The sequence below is a fragment of the Phoxinus phoxinus genome (assembly GCF_949152265.1).
Source record: "Phoxinus phoxinus genome assembly, chromosome: 25".
Lineage (NCBI taxonomy): Eukaryota > Metazoa > Chordata > Actinopteri > Cypriniformes > Leuciscidae > Phoxinus > Phoxinus phoxinus.
Window position 1 is genome coordinate 17,276,241 of NC_136900.1, and position 21,954 is coordinate 17,298,194.

The window sequence follows — 21,954 nt, forward strand, 5'->3', positions numbered from 1 at the left end:
TATGCTATTATAATTTTACTTTAATAACTTGAATAAGTCACTAACAAACCAAATGCTTAATAAATGAGTAGTTCATGTGTATTTAAATATTAATATATGAAGCAATGGCATTTCTAATTTAGTTTAATGCACATTAATGCTATTATATAATGTCCTAATGCACATATAAATGTGGAGTGTGTATTCTATAACCAATATCCAAATTAAAACCAATGATTAGGTTAAGCTAAATATGAATATTTTATTGGCAAAAACCATACACATACTTAAAGACTTTTCAAATGTAAATTAAACCACAATAACCATTTACATTTACAAAATTATATTCCATAAACAGATGGAAAAATATTCATTCCCAAAATGGGAATGAAACTACAGTAAAAATAACAAAATTAACCCACAAAGTCTCTCCAATTCTTTCCTATTTGATTGTACTACTCTTATATTGTTTACACTTCTGTAACAAATCCTAAACCACATTCTGCTGAAACCATATTCATGTCCCCGCATATTACCATCACAATATTTCATACAACAGCATCTTGACTGAACCTCATAATTGTGTAATGTGCTTGAGCCCTCGTCTGTAGTTTAAGGAGGTGGAGTGGATCAAAGCTGATAAAAACACTAAACAGAAAATACACTATTACATTTTAGCGTGGCCTCCCTGAACTACCACATGTCCTTTCTTAATTTGTAGTTGGTCAACTAAAGAAAGAAAGAATTTTATTCCCTTAATAACACCTTGGAAGTGTCATTTTTGTGAGTACTGTTACTTTTCACGAAATAAGAGGCTCAAAATCAACATCTTTAAAGGTAAGGTAGGCAATCTTTTTCATAAACACTTTTTGTTACTCTCTTTACATCCTGATAGCAATCAATAATAGAAGTGGTCTAAATAAAAATTTTTTTTTTACATATATCTTCTGTGGAAGTCTCAGGACCAAACAATTGGTCCGAATGTAATGATACAATGTCCTACTTGCCTGTCAACATATGTATTTACATACCTCCTATGTATTTACAGACAGCCACCAAGCGCCACAAAAAACAGCAGCCGCCTTTTACAGTTCCTTCTGAACCAAAACGAGCTTATGCTGCGTTCACGTAACCGCAATTACAAGATGGCAAACCGTGACGTTCTACCCGGAGCTGTTTGATAAGTTTCTGTCATCAACACTATCAGTGCAGAAATGAATCTGCAGCAGTCAGGTGGTACAAGCTTTCATTATTATTGTAATGTTATGTGCTTTGAGACACAAGTCTCTTGTGACGCTTTGCAGACTCTGGCTGTTTTGAAAAACACTCTGAAGGGAGGGTGGGATGTAATGCTTTCAAAGCTAGCTTGCTATTGTAAGCCTCTCTGAAATTGCCTACCCTACCTTTAACTGTCCTGCAGTACCCCTTAAAAAATGAGGCATTGCATCTTTTCCCATTTAATTTTCATCTTCTAGCTTTCTAAAAATCAAAATCAAAACCTATTTAGAGGCAAATAGTGCACCTTCAAAAAGTTTTTGTGCTCACAATTAAACAGAGCAGCAACTACATTTGAATCTGTTTTTCATCCAAAATAAGAAAGTGTCCAAAAAGGTCTCAAAATGGTTTAACTAAATGAACAGCCAATACATCATTTATCAAAATGTATAATTGAACAAAATATAAAAGGGAAAGAATTTGAACAATTGCGCAACACTTCATTCCCAAACTGTACACTTTCCAGGTGTGCAGGTAAAATAAAAAAAAGAACGAAACAACCCCCCTATGAAATTAAAAACAAAACAAAAAAAAACAAGTTTTGCTACTTTTCCAGTTCACTATCAGAGGCCCAGAAGCCCTGATCTTGTCCTTAATGTGCCCTCGATCGTTGGCGTGGTCTGACGTGGGTGGTACTGGATTAGAGAGAGGTCTCCAGGCTGTGAAGGGGGCTTCCAGGAGTTGGAGGAAGGACAGTTTTTGCTAGATCTTTGTGGTGATGGTAGCCCCTGTTGTCGGTTGCATTATTGTTCTGATTAGGGGAGGATAAAACTAGAGGCAGTGGGGAAGGAACCGTGTTGCGTTTAGTAGGTGCGTCCTCCTCAGGGTCGGTGTCATCGATGAGGGGGATGGATGGCTCTGAATCCTCGATACGGAACTCTGGGTGGCTCATGAAGTTGTGAATGGAGCTGCGAGACTCCGGCGTCTCCAGGCCGTCGTAAGGGGACATGGTATCCCGGAAAGCATTAACCACACGGATCTGAAGAAAAAGCACCAAAACCCAATGGAAATCAGAGGTCAGTGAGCTCAGAGAGCTTAACAACATAACCCTCCACTACCACCAACAACATCCCCAATTGGACGTTTCTTTAACCAATGACACTTTCTGCACGGCAGATTTAAAATATCAATTTGATGGTTTAGGTCGGTACGATTTTTTCATATTTTTGAAAAAAGTCTCTTATGCTCACCAAGGCTGCATTTATGTGATCAAAAATACAATTAAAAAAAAAACTGATTTATTTTATTTTAAAATGCAATTTATTCCTGTGATACAAAGCTGAATTTCCAGCACCATTACTCCAGTCTTCAGCATCACATGATCCTTCAGAAATCAGTATAATATGCTGATTTTTGTGTTCAATAATAATTTTTATTATAAGCAATTTTTTAAGGATTCTTTGATGAATAAAAAAATCAATCAATTATTTGTCAACTAACCATGTCAAACAGTATACATATATTAGAGAAGTATTATTTAAATTAAATTCCACTACAGTGTAATTTATGCCACACCTCAAAATTATGTATTGTTTTTACGGTAATATCCTTCTGTGGTGGATTACATTTTAAGTTTCAGGTGTCCCCAGAATGTGTCTGTGAAGTTCCAGCTCAAAATAGCCCACAGAGATAATTTACCATGTGGTAAATACATGCTGTTTTCGTGCATGTATCTTTAAATGCATATGAGTTGCTGCTCCCCATCCAGGGGAGTGTTAACTACCTGTTAACTAGCTGCTTAACTACCATAGTACGTTGCATTGTTGAAGAAATCAACTAGCTAGTCACGACTGTTTCCCGAAACCGTATTGTCGCATATTGGTCGTTCAACCACGTTGGTTAATGATGTCACGCAGGTGGTGGAGTAATAACTACTTTTAATGAATCTGTTGAGATTGAATTAATGCTAGATGTTTTGCTATAAATTATGGACATGGCATCTGAGGACTATTTATATTTATACTATTTATATTTTTATCAGTTATTTTGCTCTATTTCCAGATTTAATCTCAGGCTCGTTCTTACGTAGTAGAGCACGTCTGCACATGCGCACTCTTCAAAAACGGTGCTTTAAATCTCTTGACAAATTAAAAGACGTAACTGACATTTGTGTGTATTCTAAATAAAAGATACAGATTGCACTGAATGTCAGCTTGCTTATTTTGCTCAAGACAAGGATTTATTAAATCCACATATCATGCAACAAGAAACTATGCTTCTAACCACAGGTTGAGAGCTGTCGTTCAAACCACACAACTTTGCGATGCTATTTGCGAATGTTCGTTAGAACTATGTTTTTGGGAAACAGAATAGCAGTTCCAGCTCGTGCCTCGGATACTCTGATAAAAACTAACAAAACATCTGTTTGGTTTTGATTATAATCTAACGCTCATGTGACAGTTCATCGTCATCATGAAAGTTCGTTATTTGCATGCATTTTAAAGTATATATTTTTGGAATAAAATGGAAAATTCCTTTGTCTTGCTATGGCTAATTTGATAGCTAGCATTTTATTTATCTTAAATACACAAATATTTTCATATTTTGTACATAATTTGTACACAATTAAAGCTTGATTGGCAATGACAAACAATTAAAATATTCTGCTCACAATCTCTCACTGACACTGTTGTGTTTATAACACAGAAAAATGAGTTTATATTATATTAGTATAAATAATTGTGTTTATAACAAAAAAAACTATTAAGGAAATAGCAGTTCGGTCTGTTTGAAATTGGGAAGTTTGTGTAATTTTTTTAATTTTTGAAAAAATAATTAGCACAATTCTTTTTTTCTCTTTTAGATTATACATGTAAATTAGATTTAACATGTAATCATTTTTATGATGGATTTTGTATTTTAAGACTAATCTATGCATAGAAGGCATCTGAAAAGTAGCAGAAAGAATCAGTTTTGTGACCTTTGTGATTATATGTGACCTTTATATATTACAAATGATCTGTTAGCTTCAATAAAAAATGTAATACTGGGATGTAAAAGTGCCTGAAGAAGTTGAAGAAACATCCACATATTTATTAAAAAAAAAAAAAAAAGGAGTGAAAACTTTATTCAGTACCTGTGTCTGAATTCTGTTGAGACCCCTACACCACAAAACCTGCCCCCTTCTCATCTCCATCTCAGCATGGTCGATTTCATCCATGTCTTCCATCTCCTCCAGCTCATCCTCAGGGATCTCCTCCTTCTGAGTGCCATGACCCGCTGTCATCAGGAACTTCAGGCGACTTGTGGGAATAGTGGTAACCAGCTGTCAGAAGTCATAGGGGTTTTGATGAGGAAAACAATACATTTCACCCAGTGCATCATGTCAAAGTTCAGCAGGAGTTGTTGTAAAGTAATTGATTGGTTGTATTGTACATGTGTGGTTTCTTTAAGAAAAATTAAAACAAACAAAAAAGTCAGCAGTAGTTGAAATGCTTTAAAAGGCCTACCTGCCCCCAAAGAAGAGAGCCAAAACCGATGAAAACACACCACATCCACTGCTCAACAGAGAGACCTACACAACTAAAAGGCTTCCCTCCAAACTGCACGATTACGATCTAAAAAACGAAACCATGTTGGAATTCAGAACAATTGTTGATAACTGATGCAGGCTTTTAGAGATTAAAATGCGACGTACCTGGATAATAAAGGTCGCGAATACGATGGTGCAGAAGATCATGTTTTTGAAGATGCCCTCAAAAACGTTTCTCTCACCGTGGATCTTTCGAGCGTTGATCTCGTTGAAGAGCTGCATCATCACGAAGGTGTTGAAGACGATGGTGTAGTGCTCTGAAGGAGGAGCGTGAAGAGGAGCGTTCCTTCCGCTGTCAATGTCGAAGATCTGCTCACCTACAAGAAAGGTAAAGTCAGAGATATATTAGCCGGTTTTCTCCGATTGGATGCTCTAAATATTCCGGGACGATGCTCACCGGCAAACAGGAGTGTGAAGATGATGGTTAGCTGATATACAGCATGTCCGAGGATGTTCTTCATCATGGTGCGGGAAATAAGGGGCTTGTTGCGGCCGTACGGTTTGCGCAACAGTAAAGCCTCATTGGGAGGCTCCGTCGCTAAAGCTAGTGACGCAAACGTGTCCATGATTAAATTCACCCACAGCATCTGTACAGCTTTGAGAGGGGAGTCCTGTGTACAAAAAGCAAAACGTTTTAGGGAAATAATGAAGCGGTACAAGAAAGATAGACAGAAGAAAGAAGAAGCAGTACTCGGACCTGTGTAATACAGGCTCCAGTGAACGCCACAATGACAGCCACCACGTTAACGGTCAGCTGAAACTGGAGGAACTTGGAGATACTGTCATAGACGTTCCTGCCCCACATCACTGCCTTCACAATGCTGCTAAAGTTATCATCTGTCAGGATAATGTCTGATGCTTCTTTGGCCACATCTGTACCAGCAATGCCCTAAAAATAACACATCACTGTCAAAATGTATTCACTTACTCAACATCCATTCAATGTTCAACATTCATTCCTTTTCCAAATAAGTATTTTCATGCTATTTTTGCGATATTGCATCACAAATGAAAGTGACTTTGGTGCGAGCGGTTCTTCATGCATCGCTACACTTTTGACAATGGATAAGGACCTTTATTTGCCAAAGAAATTTGTGACCACACATTAAGATAAAAAAGATAAAATAAAATAAAAATAAAAATGAATTTATTTATTATTATTATATTTATTACTAACTTCCCTACTGATTATCCTGGGGAATTTTCATTTGTGCTTATTTCCCCATAAGTAAACATTTTGCTCTATTGAACACATGGGATGAAACACTGCTTCATTTGCTCATTACTTTTTGCAATTTTCAGATAAAATTCGCAACATGGATTAAAACATAGTGAGATTGTTTCTTTTTTCATTTCTCGTAACTTCAATTTTCATTTGAAATTGTTAGGTCTGTTACAGTGATGTGCAAGTCAGTTGTTTAAAACTGAAAAATCATACCATCGCAAATCCAACATCAGCTTTTTTTAGCGCAGGGCCGTCGTTGGTTCCGTCTCCAGTGACAGCAACTACTTGTCTCTGTTCAAGGACGGTGCTATCGATTATACCTTGAAGAAACAGCCAAACATTTCAAAAGCAGTCAGACTGTAATATGCACCACAAGTATTAGCAACAGTCCTGTTTAAAATTGATTACCTTTCACCAATGTATGCTTATCAGTTGGAGATGATCTTGCAAGTACACGCAGTTTGGGCCAGACCTTGTCCAGGCGCTCCTGCTCAATCTGAAAAGACGATGAGGCCTTTAATATCAACCTTTTATTTGAATGAAAATTACTCTTTTTGACCACCTCACCTCTCCAAGCTGATTGCGTATCCGCCTGTTAAACTCTTTGCCTTCAAGGCACAAGAAGTCGTCACCGGTATGGATAATGCCACACTTGGTTGCGATAGCTCGAGCGGTGTTAATGTTGTCTCCTGTGACCATGCGCACAGTGATACCTGCTCTCTGGCACTTCTTAATAGCATCGGGGACCTGTGGAGATTATACCACCCAGGGATTAGGTGTTAACAAACACATGCTGACTCACAGTAATGAGCACTTCAGCACGTCCTTGCTTTGTTTTCACTATCAAATGCACATTTTCCATGTATGAAAGTGGATGGAATGGGATTAAGGGTCATGTGAGCAATTACCTCCGGTCGAACAGGATCCTCAATGCCCACCACACAAATGCAGGTGAGAGCGGTCAGGATATCGGCCTCATCATCCCAATCAGGCTCTCCATCTGAAACAGGGAAGTCCCTGTAGGCGAGGCAGATGGTCCTCAAGCCCTCAGAGGCCATGGGCTCAATCACCTTTTTCACCATGTCATCCCGATCCATGGGCTTGAAGACTCTGGCGTCGCCATTGGTCGACAGGACTTTACAGCACCTGGGGAAATATCAAAGATTATAACTTGTAAGTTAATGATACAAGTACGTAGTCTCGCATTCAAAGCAATTAGTATTACTAAGCTTTCCTTTCTAAAATTATCATTTTGTTTCATTGTAAATGTATGTAACGGTACAGTCATTTTTTATCCATTTATTGCATTCTAGGTAAATACAAGTGTTGATTTCTTTAAAAAACATAGGAATATCTAAAACCGCAGTCACATTTAGCCGGCTAAATTAAGTAATTTCAACAGGAATAAGCAATATCTGTAATTTTCCATAAGGGTGAAACATTTCCCCATGCAGATACACTTTTTTTTCCATATTTTCTTCCATATGAATGGTGCTTTGTGCATCTATTGACAACAGACAATGGACCTTTTTTGCCAGTTAAATTTCCCTAACATTTTGGTAATGTGACTGTGCCTTTAGTGTTTCCAAACTATTAAATGCTTCGTCTTTTCCAGGAAAACTGGATCATAAATAATGATGACTCACCCTGAACTATACAGATTTTTGTCCACTCAAATGCTGTATTGAGAATGTTTCTCCCCCCTAATAATACCACCTGTAACCATCTAGCAAGTAGCAAATAATCTCAAAATCATTCTCATCTGAAATATTAAATGTGTACTTACTTTTTCAGGAGGATTTCTGACGCTCCTTTGCTGAACATACGGTAACTTCCATCTGAATTTTTGAGGATGGTACTCATGGATTTCCTGACTGAGTTAAATGTGTATACTTTGTACAGTTTTTCCTCAGGATATTCACAGCGAATGGCTTGGTAATCTTTCCGTAAATCAGTGGTAAACCCAAGCAAGGCACATTCAGTTTTGTTCCCAACTTGTCGCGGCAGACCACCATCTTTCTCAGCAGCCTAGACAAAAAAAAGGGATTCATAAAAATCATGAAACCAAGTCTAATCTAACAAAAAAAGATGAAATCACATAAATGATGATAAAAGAAAGTTTTAATGTAGTGTGGTCCAAAAGTCTGAAACCACATTGATTTATCTTTAAATAATTAATATGTATATATAGACATGTCTATAGACATGAATTAGAAATAAAGGTTATGACATAAAATGAAGAAATTAATCAAACATAGTATAATATACATAAAATTAAGAAGACATTTTTATATAATATATTATACTATATTATACTTAATCTATTATACTAACTTATTTTTTAACTATTTACTAACTGACACTGATTATTTTACAGAAGATTGTGGAGTTCACGCAGCCATTAAATTAAAGTCACTCAAATTTCTATACTGAGTGATATTATCATTTGTAATTAAATAAATATGAATTTTTGGAATCCACTGTATATTTAAAAGTATGTTGATGATAGATGCTGGTCTTTGAGAACTCTCTCACACAAACACACATTCATACAAAATATTGTTTCTTACCAGTATTTTTGAAGTATACGCACAGTTAACACTGATGCCTGTGACGAGCAGATTCATGATGTTGCCAGGAATCATATCAGGTTCTGGGACCTTCCTGTAGTGTCTGTCTCCAATATACACCTGAACCACTGTCATTCTGTTCATGGTAAGGGTGCCCGTTTTATCAGAGCAAATCGCAGTGGCATTGCCCATCGTCTCGCAAGCGTCCAGATGTCTCACCAGGTTGTTGTCCTTCATCATTTTCTACAGAGAATGACATAGACGTCTTTACTACAGTACAAGTACCTTTTGTATGTACAAGTTTGTCATTAAAGTTCTGCAAAACATGAACCACATACTTTTACAGAATAGGCCAATGAGATGGTGACGGCAAGGGGTAAACCCTCAGGCACGGCAACAACCAGCACAGTGACACCGATGATAAAGAACTTGACAAAGAACTGGATGTAGATGGGAGTGCATTCTTTGATCCACGGAAGCCCCTGGATCCAGAACGTGTCCACCAAAAAGAACACGATAAGAATGAGGACTGTGATGGCCGACATGAAGAGACCTGGCAAAAAAAGAAGAACAAAAGCACGCACATGCACATGAGTTGTGAAACAAGGCAACACACATATGTAAATTGTACCAAAAATAATCTTAGTATCTTGTAAATTTTAAGAAATCACAGATTTATGCTTTTTTTTTACCTGCTTTCCCAATTTGTACAGCTAGTTTAGTAAGCTTCCCTTGAAGTACCGATTTCTCTTTCTTTGGCATCTTGTTTTTTTTCTGCTCTTCTTCTGTTCCATCATCACTGTTGAGGGGCTCCATCTCCACTGTGCCTCCATCCTTCTCTGAATGCGGCAGAAACCAAAGGGTGATGTTTAAAACTATGCAAGTGCATGTATCGAACTGTTACTGAACTAAAATGATTTGTCATGTAACCTAAAAATGTGTTTTTTAAAATTAAGAGGATTCATTGAAGTCAAAATGACTGAACCTGAATACATTTCGCTACATAATGTAACTGCATGACACATTTTTACAGTGTTTAATAACTTTTCAATTTTAATATATTTTTTAAATGCAATTTATACCTGTAATGGAAAAGCTGAATTTTCAGCATATTTACTCCATCTTCAATGTCACAAATAATTCTAATATGCTGATTTGTTGCTCAAGAAACATTTCTTATTATTACCAATGTTGAAAACAGTTGTGGAGACTGTGACACATTGTTTACTGTGGAGATCTACAGTATGTGTCTGTCTGTGTGGGTTTGTATGTGGACAAGAGGAAAAAGTAGAGCTGTAAGGCCAAAGGCGCTAATCTTCTTACTGCTAATCATATCAATCTTCTTACTGCAAAAGAGCAACTATTGACTGAACAATGTCAGTGACTGCTACTTCCTGTAACTCATTTTCCTGCAGTGGTTCTCAACTGGTTTTGTCATACAAAAGTGAAAATGTCAAATGTGTGATTCCCCCCCCCCCCCCCCCCCAAACCAGTTCAGTGTAAATCCCGCCCTGCCGCCGATTCTAAAGATTTCATTGGTCATGTCAATCACTGTACTGATTGCAATGCCTACTACACCAAACACTGATCCCTAAACCTACCCGTCACTGTAACCTTAACCAATGAAATTAGCTGCAGGGCGGGATTTACGCCGAATTGATTTGGGGGGGAAATCACTACATATTATCACTGCATAGGCCCATCAAAATGACTTTGTCAACCTAATTTGACTAGATTTATCCAAGTTGCAGAAAAAAATACCGTTTCATTGGTTTGATGTAAGATATAAGAAGCAATGCCTGATTAAATGGTTAGTCGCATTTTATTACCGTATTTGCATTTAGCAGTGTTTTTGCGGCACACGACCCACCAGCTGAGAACCACTGATCTAAAGGAAATGCTATGATCTACGATTACAGCATATGTGCTGATACACACCTTTCTTTTTATCTGTTGCATCTGGCTTTTTGTCTGTTGAAAAGTGACATGGATCAATCACATATATGTGATATTTACAGATAACAGACCATTTGGAGATGACGTGAGATTTTATGTATGTTTAAAAGGATGTATCTACACAGTTCCTGGCCAGAATTACAAAAGAAATGCATTTCAAATTCTAAACCCGGTTTGAAAAGAATCGACACTTTATTTCGGAAATGCATTTCAGAAACTCATCTTGAGCAACATACTTTTCTTTTTTTCTTTCTTCTCCTTCTTCTTCCTCTCTTTTTCTTTCTTTTTCTCCTCCTTCTCCCTATTTTTCTCCTCCTTATTCTTCTTTTTTCTCTCTTTCTCCTCATCGTCATCATCATCATCATCATCATCTCCGCCTCCGAGCAGAGTGAAGATGATTCCCGTCTGAGAGTTCACCCCCACTGCAATGACCAGCATTTTTCCGGAGCCCTCCATCACATGCGTGCCTGAATCAACAGGATAAAAATGGACATGTAAACAGGAATATGAGTATTGCAATGGCAAAACTGCATCAGCACCTTTTGAATTGTACGATTATTGTCATTTCAAGAAAAGCAGAGGACAAACCTGAAAGAAGCATGGGGTCTTTGTCCAGAGTTTTTTTGACATGGTCTGACTCTCCAGTGAGGGAGCTCTCATCAATTTTCAGATCGTTGCCTTGGATTAGTACTCCGTCAGCAGGAAGGAGGTCACCTGCAAGCACAAAGGACAGATGGTGTCGTCTAAGACACAACAGACAGATGTTTGCAAGCCAAAAGAGAGGTTTTAATCGAGCAGGACCAATGCAAACCGAAACGCAAGAACAAAAAACAGACTAATGCAAAAAACCCTGTATTTTATGTACTTTAACATTACTTTTTGTCATCCTTGTGTTGTTCCAAGCCAGTATGCAGCTTTTTTCCCCTTCATACAGCTCTTTTCATACAACAACAATTTAAAGAACCACAAAAGCAGTTCACATGACTCTACAGAAGTTATGGGTTTGTGTGAGAATCTGAAATGTCATTTACTGATAATATTGACTTCCCTTAAACCATTCATCTAGCACTTTCACATGCAGAATTATAAATATATTTTTTTTCCCCTTTTAAAAAAAAGCTTAACAGATATGGTCTCCATAAACGGTCACTCTATGGCTAGAGCTGTATAAATATTCTTAAAAAATTATACGAAAAAATATGTCTTAATCATTCTTAATTGCCTAATATATTAAAAACAGTTTTGAATCTCAAGGGAGACCATCATTTTACCATATTTTACTTGTGCGATGTCTCCAACCACAATCTCGGATACAAGAATTTGAACGACTTGACCGCCTCGAAGCACAGTAAACCTCTGCTCTTGTTCGATGCGGTTCTGCAGTCCTCGGAACTGTTTTTCTTTGCTCCAATCGTTGAATGCCGTGACAAGAACCACACAAACGACGGACAAGAGGATGGCAGCACCCTCGATCCAGCCCGCATCTGCCTCACCCTCGTCCTCAGCTCCTCCAGCCGCCCTACCACAGTCTGCACCAATGTGAAAGTAACTGTAAGAAATAGCTACAATGGCAACTTGTGTATATATAAGTCTTAGATTATAAGACTAGATGTTAAATGCACACTACCTTTCAAAGTAGTAATAAAGCAATAATAAAGCAATTCAGCATATTAGAAGGATTTCTGAAGGATCATGTGACACTGAAGACTAGAGCAATAATGCTGAAAATTCAGCTTTGGATCACAGTAATAAATTAAAATAGAAAACAGCTATATAAAATTGTAACAATATTACAGTTTTTACTGTATTTTTGTATCCAATAAATGCAGATGGTGAGCATAATAGACCTCTTTCAAATTCAAAACATAAAAACATCTTACAGACTGCAAACTTTTGATTAGTGTTCATTTAGGAGAATTTCAGGTACTTTAGTTGCATGTGCAGCATAAGCAGGGTCCAAATTTAACTTTGAGAGACTGACTCATCTTGAATATGATGCTGGAACTGACACATTGACTTTCTTCAGCAAACATGCAAGAAAAATAATTTATATCGAACCATGTTTTTTCAAATAAAAATAATACAACATGCTTGGGGCCAGCGCAAACTGTCTTTTGGCATTAAAAACGACTGTCAGGATTTACTAAATACCCGCAGTAAAAAATCAGCGATGAAATGGATTATTTAAATGAATCATGCAACATAATTTACTAAGGTTTGCGGTAATCAATTCACTGGTATTTGCACGATTATTTTACGCCCCCGAAAAGCATGTCTTAACCCATTCTTTGCCTGTGTTGTTAGTAGATCACACACACCCGATTATCATCAGCTCTGCTTGTTTGCGACCCTATGCGAATTTGTCTGTGTCAGTAAATAGCATGCAGAACTTTCCACTCCCATTGGTGCTTTTACGGGATTGCAGTCTCACGTTAATCTGGCCCATGGAAGGAAATTTCATAGATGGCGAAATGTCAGTTTTGCACCTTGTTTTATGCCCTGCTGAAAATCCGCCATTGCTGTTAACCAATAAAAGGTGTGTTTTGCATGATGGTACCAGAATGGGAAACGGTAATGCGGGTGGACCAGCTACACCAGCTCAGTTTTGATTGAGAACAGCGTGACTATGTTGGTTCACTAGCTATATCAGCACTATACCAACTCTAATAAACCAGCCTGGACCCATTTTTTTTGTGATTTAATGATTTTCCAGCAGGGTATGCAGGACTTTACTGCTAAATGCAGAGCAGGGCTCAGATAAAAGTATTTTTGAAAATATTTTTTTGCTAAAACCAGAAGCCCTGAGTGAGCTGAATACATAATAGCTCTACGTCACCTTCAGGCCATGTTACAATTTCAAATTCATTGTTATTCCAGAGCAAGAGAAACAGAAGCATATTATTCATTGCAAGCTTAAAAGCCCTACGATACTCACATTCTCTCTCGCCATCAGGAGGTCTATAGAAGGAAAGGCCTAAGGATATTATGGCTGCAACTTCCAAAATAATTAGAGTCACATCCTGCAATGCTTCCCACACCAACTGAAGGAATGTTTTGGGCTTTTTAGGTGGTATAAAATTCTTTCCAAATTCTTCTTTTCTTCTTGCAATGTCATCAGAATGACCACTTAATCCTAGATAAGAGAAAGAGCAGGGTAAAATTACTATTGCAGTACTATTACGGAAAACATAAGGTATATATAATACAAATGTTATGCTATAAAATTGGATTTTAAGGGCAAATAACCACAACAAATATTGTATAGTAACATTTTCTTTAATCTAACAAGGTTATGGTTCTGACTGTAAAAATATCATACCGCCATAACAGTCAAGATGATTTTCTAATTGCATAATTTAACACCCCTGCATTGTTCAAAGATAAAGAGATTTCTGAAAGGTTTCTTAGTAAGATAATGTTAGAAATAGATTTGACTTTTAGATGACCAAAACATCTATAAATCACACCTTATGGGGTATCTATGTCCTACATTCACACTGCCAGTCCAAATCGGATCATTTGTGTATCCGATTGGAATCTGATCTAAAATTATCGACTGCCCACATTGTGTATTGCAACTGTTCAGATCTGAATGTTGTCCTATGCCACTCTTTCATTTTATCTGTATTGGTTTCTATGGCAATGGCCTTGTCCCAAATGGCACACTTTATATGCACTTTCAGTCTTACAATGGACTTACAATGGCTGCCGCGTGCACGTGCGTGTGTTCATTAAGTCCATGAGACCGTAGGGTGTCCCATTTGTCATTTTAGGTTTTAAAAAGGGTGAGAGCGCCCCCTTTGTGGTTGACCGGCACCCTTGATGCGCACTTTTGCAGAGACTCATAAGAAGACTGCGAGTGTTCAAGGTGCCATTTGGGACTGGGCCAATGATGTTGCGTCAGTAGGTATTCGCCAAAACACAACAACCGCAACATGGAGGGGTTTGCAATACAAATGTTGTCTTATTTACAAAACAACAATGTGTAGACGCCACGCTGAACTACTGCATCTTATGAGGCAGTGGCAGAAACGTACAAGGCTGGTATGCGTGGATTTATTCCAAAAATTATATGTGGACTGACAGTCTGAATGAGGCTGAGGTTCGCAATTGTAAATCATTTTGTAAAATGACAGATGGATCAAGTTGAGTGAATAAGTCAATCCTCAAACTTGGACTTATTTTAGTTCTATTTCACAATGCTTGAGAAATTGAATTGGATTTGGAGAGGGTTTATATTTTGTTTTGTTTTTCATTTTAAACATAATGGATTCTAAAACATATCAAGCCAACCCCTGCGCAAGCAAGATCACAGCCTGAACACTAACACAGTGTAATCCCTCTTTTCCTCCCCTTGCTCAATTGCAAAACGCTAGTCCTCTGTCCCCTCGAAGGTTTACCCACTGTTGGCAAGGGCAAAAATGAATGTAAACCCCACGCAGCAGAGCAGCGGCCAGTGAGATTAGCGTGAAGCGGAGCAATGAAGAGCCTGCATCGGTTTGAGGTGAGTGGGATTACATGAGGTAAACTGATCTGGTCCCACCTGTCACAACTACAACTGTCTGTTATGGCTCATGACAGAGCTAAATATGTCAGCACAGAGCAGTAAGCCAGTGCAAATCAAACCAGACAATATAGATGGATGGCAAGATAAATCAAGATCAGAGTCTTTCAAAACAGACAGGCCGTGTATTTATAACACATAAAAATCTTAAATGAAAGAATCACAAGAGTAGTTGTAAACATATTTCGCTGGAATTACCAAGGGAAACATAAGCTTATCATGGTGTAAGACAAATGATTGAAGTTGAGTTTCTTGAAATATTATGTAGACGGATTGGTCTAAACTAGAAGCACAGAAGGAGACGAATAAAAAGGTGAAACGTGCAAACTGTACAGGGACTGTAAAATCTAAGACGACCTGGTCACTTTGATAACCATGACGATTAAGTGACAAATGCCAGATGCCACTTGCTAAGCAAGAAAGGCAATCATTTCCAGTGGTTACACATATTTTAACTGAGATTTCACTACAAGTGGTGTAAGGCAGGTTAATTAAACTTTTTAAATATTGTTATTCATTATAGCTTTAATTCCTAAGCAGGGGCACTTAGAAAGACACTTAGAAAAACAGAAATGATGACTAAAATGTTAGGGTTGTCAATCATTTTAAATATCATTAACACTTTACAATAAGGTCCCAATAGTTTATGTTAGTTAATACATAAAATAACATAAATAAAAATAAAAATTAAAATAAAAATGTTCATTGTCTAATAAAAAAATATTAACAACAGATACAACTTTTGATTTTAATAATGTATTAGTAAATGCTGAATTTTATATGAACTAAATTATGCTAAAACTATTTTCATTGTTACTGTTAGTTTATGTTAATGTTAACAAATGAAACATTGTAAAGTTTTACCAAAATAATGACTATTATCGTGATTTTTTCCTTTTCTATGTAATTAAAATTGTGTGTTATGCATTGTGCATATTTTATAAATTTGTATTGATCAGACTCGATTTATGTGACATATCGCAAAATATGCTACTTTTCGAGTCAATCACAGTATTGTTTTTTATTTAAAAGTGACTTCGATGGTAATGCAAAATGACATAGGCCTATATACTGTAAGACATGAGTTAAGGCCCGTTCACACCAAGAACAATAACTATAACGATAACTATATTAGCGTTCACACTAATGCATGATATCATTCTGTTTATTCACAGTTTTATCACCTGCCGTTTTGAATGCTCACGCTCTTTAAAGCAGGATGGATTCTGATTGGCTGTCAATGTTTTAACGTTCATCAGATGGAAAAAAATCGACACGTGCTAGATGAAAATCCTCCCTAATATGGTCAAAAATAGGCTACATAAAGTGGTCACCTGGAGCATGTAGACGAATGTACCTCACTATGGGCTCCATCGTCCAAAGGAGATGCTGATAGTCTTAAAAGTTAATATATTGTCCTTGATCAAAGCTATGTGGTCCTTGATGAAAGCTACAATGCTACGCACACAAGCAAATGGAAAAAGATGTCTGAAACGTCTAATTGCTAATTCGTTATTTAACTGACGCATTTGTCCAAAGTGATTACAGTACACTTGTTACAGAGACAATCTTCCTGGTGGGGCCTGAGGTTAAATGCCTTGCTCAAGAGCGAAATGGTGAGAGGTCATGGATCAGATTCAACCGTTGCTCAGCTCAGATCTATAGTATAACCAACCACCAGACCAAATCAGCCTCAGTGTCACTAAACTATTTGGTTTAATAAGACCTGTGGCTCAGAAGAGCTGAAAGTGATGTTTTTTCTAGTTATGCATGATATCTCGATACCATCGGTAACCGGACGATATTAGAGATTTTGTACATTTATCGGTATCAGTTGATATTGGATATTTAATTGTGCATGCTTATTTCATGGCAACATGTGTTTTAACATTACTTTAATTTATCAAAATAATTTGACCAATTTCAACTTTATTTATAAGTTATACAAGATCAAAAAATGAGTTGAAATTACTTACTAAACAGCTAATCACAGTCAATTTAACAGTTTTCCAGGTTAACCAAATATAAAGTTATGCACAAAGTGGGCTTATTTTGGAAATAATAAAAACGAAAATATAAGTGCATATTATTGTCAATTATGAATGAAATATTTACCCTCTGTTGGTGATGATTTTAACCTGGAGCAGAGTCCTTGAACATCTCCAAAGCACTCCTGAATCTTTTGTAATCCATCTGTCCCTCTGAACTCCATGAGAGAGCGTAGCTCTTTGAGTGTACAGCCAAACTCTCCATCATGATTGGCCTCTGCCTTGTACTTCGACCCACGGAATGAGTTTCTGGCCATGGTCCCGAAGAAGCGCACCAAAAAACAGAGGAGAAGTGGCTTCCCCTTGGGCAAGCGGTGACAATATCCAGACTTATTACCTCAGGGATGCAAAAAATGACTCTTTTGATGACAAACCAGGTGTAATTCGAATGCCATTTCTACTTGATTTTCTGGTGTATCTTCTCTCATCTTGGTTTGATTGGGGTCGCTGAAGGTCAAATCATCAGGTGTGCACCAAGTTACATCTGAAACAAAACCAGAAAGCAAGTTCATTACATGCTCTATCATTCCAATGTCAGCTTTTATGCACATTTAGCTCTTGAAGCCAAATAAAATGTGATTATTCGTGTCCTGTCGCAACTGCCAGATCCAGTGATACCACTGTCAGTCAACAAAGAAAGTCACATCAAACCATGTGTTACTGTTAAATATGATGTTGATAGGTATACAAAGTGACATTAGGCTTTTGTAATGACCCTTCAGTGGAAAGATCCGTTACGTCTGCTTTAAGAGCGGAATGCTAAAATTAGTTCTGTTACATAAAACTGGCATCTCATCCAGAAGAGACCTGCCAAAAACAATAGACGTGACTCAAAAGTTCTGTTCAAAATACAGAGAGTGGGAAATCAAGTTTTAGAGGATATAACTGAACGAACAGATGATCAAACCAGTGTCTTATTTATACTATTATAGTTTTCATTAACATTTTGCAAACAGTTTACTTAATAAAAATAACTCTGGATTGAACAAACAAACAAATGAACAAACAATTTTCACAGCAAATCAGCAATAAAGTCCGGCATTATTGTAATTGCAAATTATGTTAGGATTTAAAGGCTGTTTGGAGTGACATCTAAAGTCCTCTCAAAGGTCATAGACAAAGCAATATGTTCTGGTTATCCTGAACAAATTTGCAGTTTTAAGACTTTAAAGCACCTCATATTTCTTCAGACATTAAATGCTTGTTCGCAATACTACTGGAGTTTAATCTTTACTTTTGATCAGTGTCAAATAAGTCTTTTTTCACAACAACAAGAGAGGAAAACAACAAAATCCAACCTTGACATGCCAATCAAACGACTAAAATCATTATTTTACAGCGCTAAACTGAAACCCACCGTGACCGTCGACATTACTTCAATTCATTATCATTAAACAGACGGAAAAGTATATACTCACAGATTTGTTTCCATTCCTGCAACGGGAACAAATGCAGCACACAGTCAGAAGGTGCTGATTTCAGAGGCTGTGTGACTCGCTGTCATGTACAACTACCCCAAACAACACAGAAGTCTGTATTACAAAGCCACATGCCCAAAATTCTCCTTTACTTCAAATTATTTGACCTTCAGTTTACAGTCTTGAGGAGCACAGTCTCCATTAGAGGAAATGGCTACTGAATGATTATCTTAGGAAAGCTTCTTGCTTAATCTAATTAGACGCACAGCCACGGCTGCTGTATATATGGAAGAGTGTGCGCCGTTGAACACAGACAAACACGTTTACTCATTCCTAGACAGTACCCTCAGTTCATTCAGACTTCTGAGGGATCCGGACAGAGCCTGGGGCCCAAGAGTTACTATTCTGCATTGAACAATGAAGCTTTTACTTGATACATTTATTTGGATCACAAATAAACTTGTACCAGTAAAATGTGAATTTCATAAAGAAGGCTGAAAGAACAGCTTGAATGTCACTATTTGAGGTTTTATACACACTCATTTTGTGTGACGTCCGTCCAATTATAAAATCTGACTTTTATGAAGAATGTCCACACACAGCTGCACCCTTTTCAATGTGCCAAACTAAAATCCATATTTATCTATGCTGTGAATGAGAAGTGTGAGTCACATGCATCATTTCCTGTCTAAATGAAGGGAATAAGTGAGAAGTGTTAATGAATGAGCATATCTTCTTTTTTTACAGGACTTTAACTAATGTGTTCAGTATTGTATATTTTTGCTGTATGACATGAAATATCACATGACTTTCACATAATAACTACTATCATAATACACTTTGTATCGAGAGGCACAATGGCTATAGTCTATGTTGGCAATGGCTCTTCCATATTTAGGCCTGGCAGAAACAAGAATAACTAGTGTTTTAAAACGGCATAAAATAAAGTATCAAAAGCCTTTAAGGCTTTAAGGGATTTTTTATTTGATGTTTGCACCCCAGGTTGTCTTTTGCCGCCCTTTGCAAAGCAAGTTAATAGTTAGCTATCTTAAAGAACTTTTAAACCGCTTACGTTTTTTTGTGTGACAAATGTGTAAACCTATGATAAAAAGATAAATAGTGGTATGTACGTTTCGTCGACATGAGGAAACCTCTCGAGCAGCAAACTGTTGCTATGGTTATCACCATATGTTCACTAGCGCCTGTGTATATTAACTTTGTGGTTAGTTAAAGGGATAGTTCACTTTAAAATTAAAATTCTGTCATCATTTACTCACCCTCAAGTTGTTTCAAACCTGTATTAATTTATTTCTTCTGCTGAACACAAAGAAAGATATTTTGAAGAATGTCAGTAACCAAACAGTAGTCTGTACCCATTGACTTCCATAGTAGGAAAAAAAAATACTATGGAAGTCAATGGGTACAGACTACTGTTTGGTTACTGACATTCTTCAAAATATATTTCTTTGTGTTCAGCAGAAGAAATAAATTAATACAGGTTTGAAACAACTTGAGGGTGAGTAAATGATGACAGCATTTTAATTTTAAAGTGAACTATCCCTTTAAACAAACAAAAAAACGTTGCTGAATTGTACATATTTTGAGACCCCATCAACATTTTGGGTTACACTTTATTTGGTAACATTTATTTTACAGTGTCCTTGTTACATATGTTACATTTTTACCATAATAACAGTAAATGGTGCATAATTACATGCAACTACTAACCCCTTAACCAAATCCTAATCCTACCCTAACCCAATAGTAAGTACATGTAGTTGCTTAATATTACTCAGTATGTACTTAAATATATAATTACACTGTAACAATGACACCTTCAAATAAAGTGTAACCCTTTATATTAAGATGACGTATAGTTACATTATAATTATTCAAATAAGTACTGAGTAATATTAATTAACTACATCTACTTACTAGAGTTACGGTTAGGGTTTGGATTAGGGTTACTTGTAATTATGCATCATTTACTGTTATTACTATAGTAAGTACGTGTGGTAATGTGTCCACCTTAAAATAAAGTGTTAACATTACCACATTTTGTTTTGATACTCCCAACAATTCGCACTCTTACTGAACGGGATAAAATGTTAATATTATGACATTCATCACCATAAAATTATAAACATATTCTACTATTGGTCTATTTTATCAACATTAAATTATAAACATGAAATGACCTGAAGACAAATCAAACCTAAAGCTCACCTCCAAAGCAGAAAGCATGATGCAGGCAGTTATGATTATGAAGTCATTGTGCCATGCAAAATCCTCCTGGCGACACAAACAGCATTGCACGTTGTAATGGGCCCATATATGACCCCGGTGTTGCAATCGCTTTAGTTTAGGCTACAACAAGGAAGACTAAACGACAGTCTCTCAATCTTCTCATTTACAAACGATTCGACTGACGCACGCGAACTTTATCAGAAATAGGCCTTAGTATCTAAAAATGTAATAGGCTAACATTACTCCTTTAACGTACATTAGATTCATCTGAGAGAGAGAAAACACTATTCTTTTTATTCTTCGTTGCATAGCCTAAGTCTGGGGGAATATCAATTTTTAGAAAGGGACGGAACAGTAATTAATTTTCACAAAGAATCATATTTTGCTGTCAGAAAGTATAAAGCAGAACATAATGAGGAATTCATAAAAGGCATGTCAAAACGACGCGATTTCAACTAGCTAAAATGTTAGAATAACTTCAAACCTTAGCCTATGTTTCCGCTATTAAACCGAATCTGTCACTCGCCATTTGATAACAATGCAATTTAGTCCCTACTGTAATATCTGAACCGTATAAAAATGCATTTTAATTGAATACATGTGTACTCACTTTGAACCGGTGCGCCTCAGTTCCACTTGGCATCAGTAGTCTCGCGCACAGTGGATCTACAACTCGATCCGTAACGACCCGCCCACCGCGCTGGAGTCTGTGGAAGATTTACGTCAGAGGCACGGCTCGGGATTTAACGCAGACTCCCATTGGCCAGCGCTTGTCCCAGGTACAGGTGTCATCCCTTGTTGAAACAGCTGTCATCAAAAGCAACCAGCAAAGATAGGGCGATGTGATGGACAAGCGGGCCATAATAAACTTGATGTATTATTATTAGCAACAAGAGGAAGGCCATAGTACATAATTATATTATTGAAGGCTTTAGCTCCACTATCCAGCCACATCTAAGAGTGAATTAGTATTTTTGCCTAAAGATTAGGATAGAAGCTATTGAAGAACACTAAAATATTTTATTTCTTTCTGAAAATAGTTGGAATGTGTCGCCCCATATAAGCCAAATAATCATAGAGATATTTATAATATTTATATTTATACTGTGATATTTATGCTAAATAGTCTTGGGATGTGTT

The 21,954-nt window shown here is 37.0% G+C and overlaps 1 protein-coding gene across 3 annotated transcripts; it reads right to left on the reverse strand.

Moving 5' to 3' along the window:
• Positions 1 to 218: 218 nt before the first annotated feature.
• atp2b1b (ATPase plasma membrane Ca2+ transporting 1b) lies at positions 219 to 21,525 on the reverse strand. Of its 3 annotated transcripts, none has more exons than XM_079603319.1 (21): positions 21,425 to 21,525; positions 17,217 to 17,633; positions 13,473 to 13,670; positions 11,809 to 12,066; positions 11,126 to 11,251; positions 10,774 to 11,004; positions 10,520 to 10,552; positions 9,274 to 9,420; positions 8,920 to 9,134; positions 8,582 to 8,824; positions 7,798 to 8,039; positions 6,920 to 7,157; positions 6,579 to 6,758; positions 6,420 to 6,507; positions 6,225 to 6,331; positions 5,484 to 5,675; positions 5,184 to 5,397; positions 4,892 to 5,103; positions 4,704 to 4,811; positions 4,331 to 4,519; positions 219 to 2,233 (listed from the first exon to the last, which is right to left on the reverse strand). In XM_079603319.1, exons 2-21 carry the CDS (start codon positions 17,404 to 17,406, stop codon positions 1,895 to 1,897), a joined length of 3,750 nt encoding a protein of 1,249 aa, XP_079459445.1. In that variant the 5' UTR covers positions 17,407 to 17,633; positions 21,425 to 21,525; the 3' UTR covers positions 219 to 1,894. The 3 variants fall into 3 exon arrangements, with proteins under 3 accessions (XP_079459445.1, XP_079459446.1, XP_079459447.1); XM_079603320.1 differs by lacking the exon at positions 21,425 to 21,525 and adding an exon at positions 18,568 to 18,878; XM_079603321.1 differs by lacking the exon at positions 10,520 to 10,552 and having other exon boundaries at positions 225 to 2,233.
• Between the last annotated feature and the right edge of the window lie 429 nt (positions 21,526 to 21,954).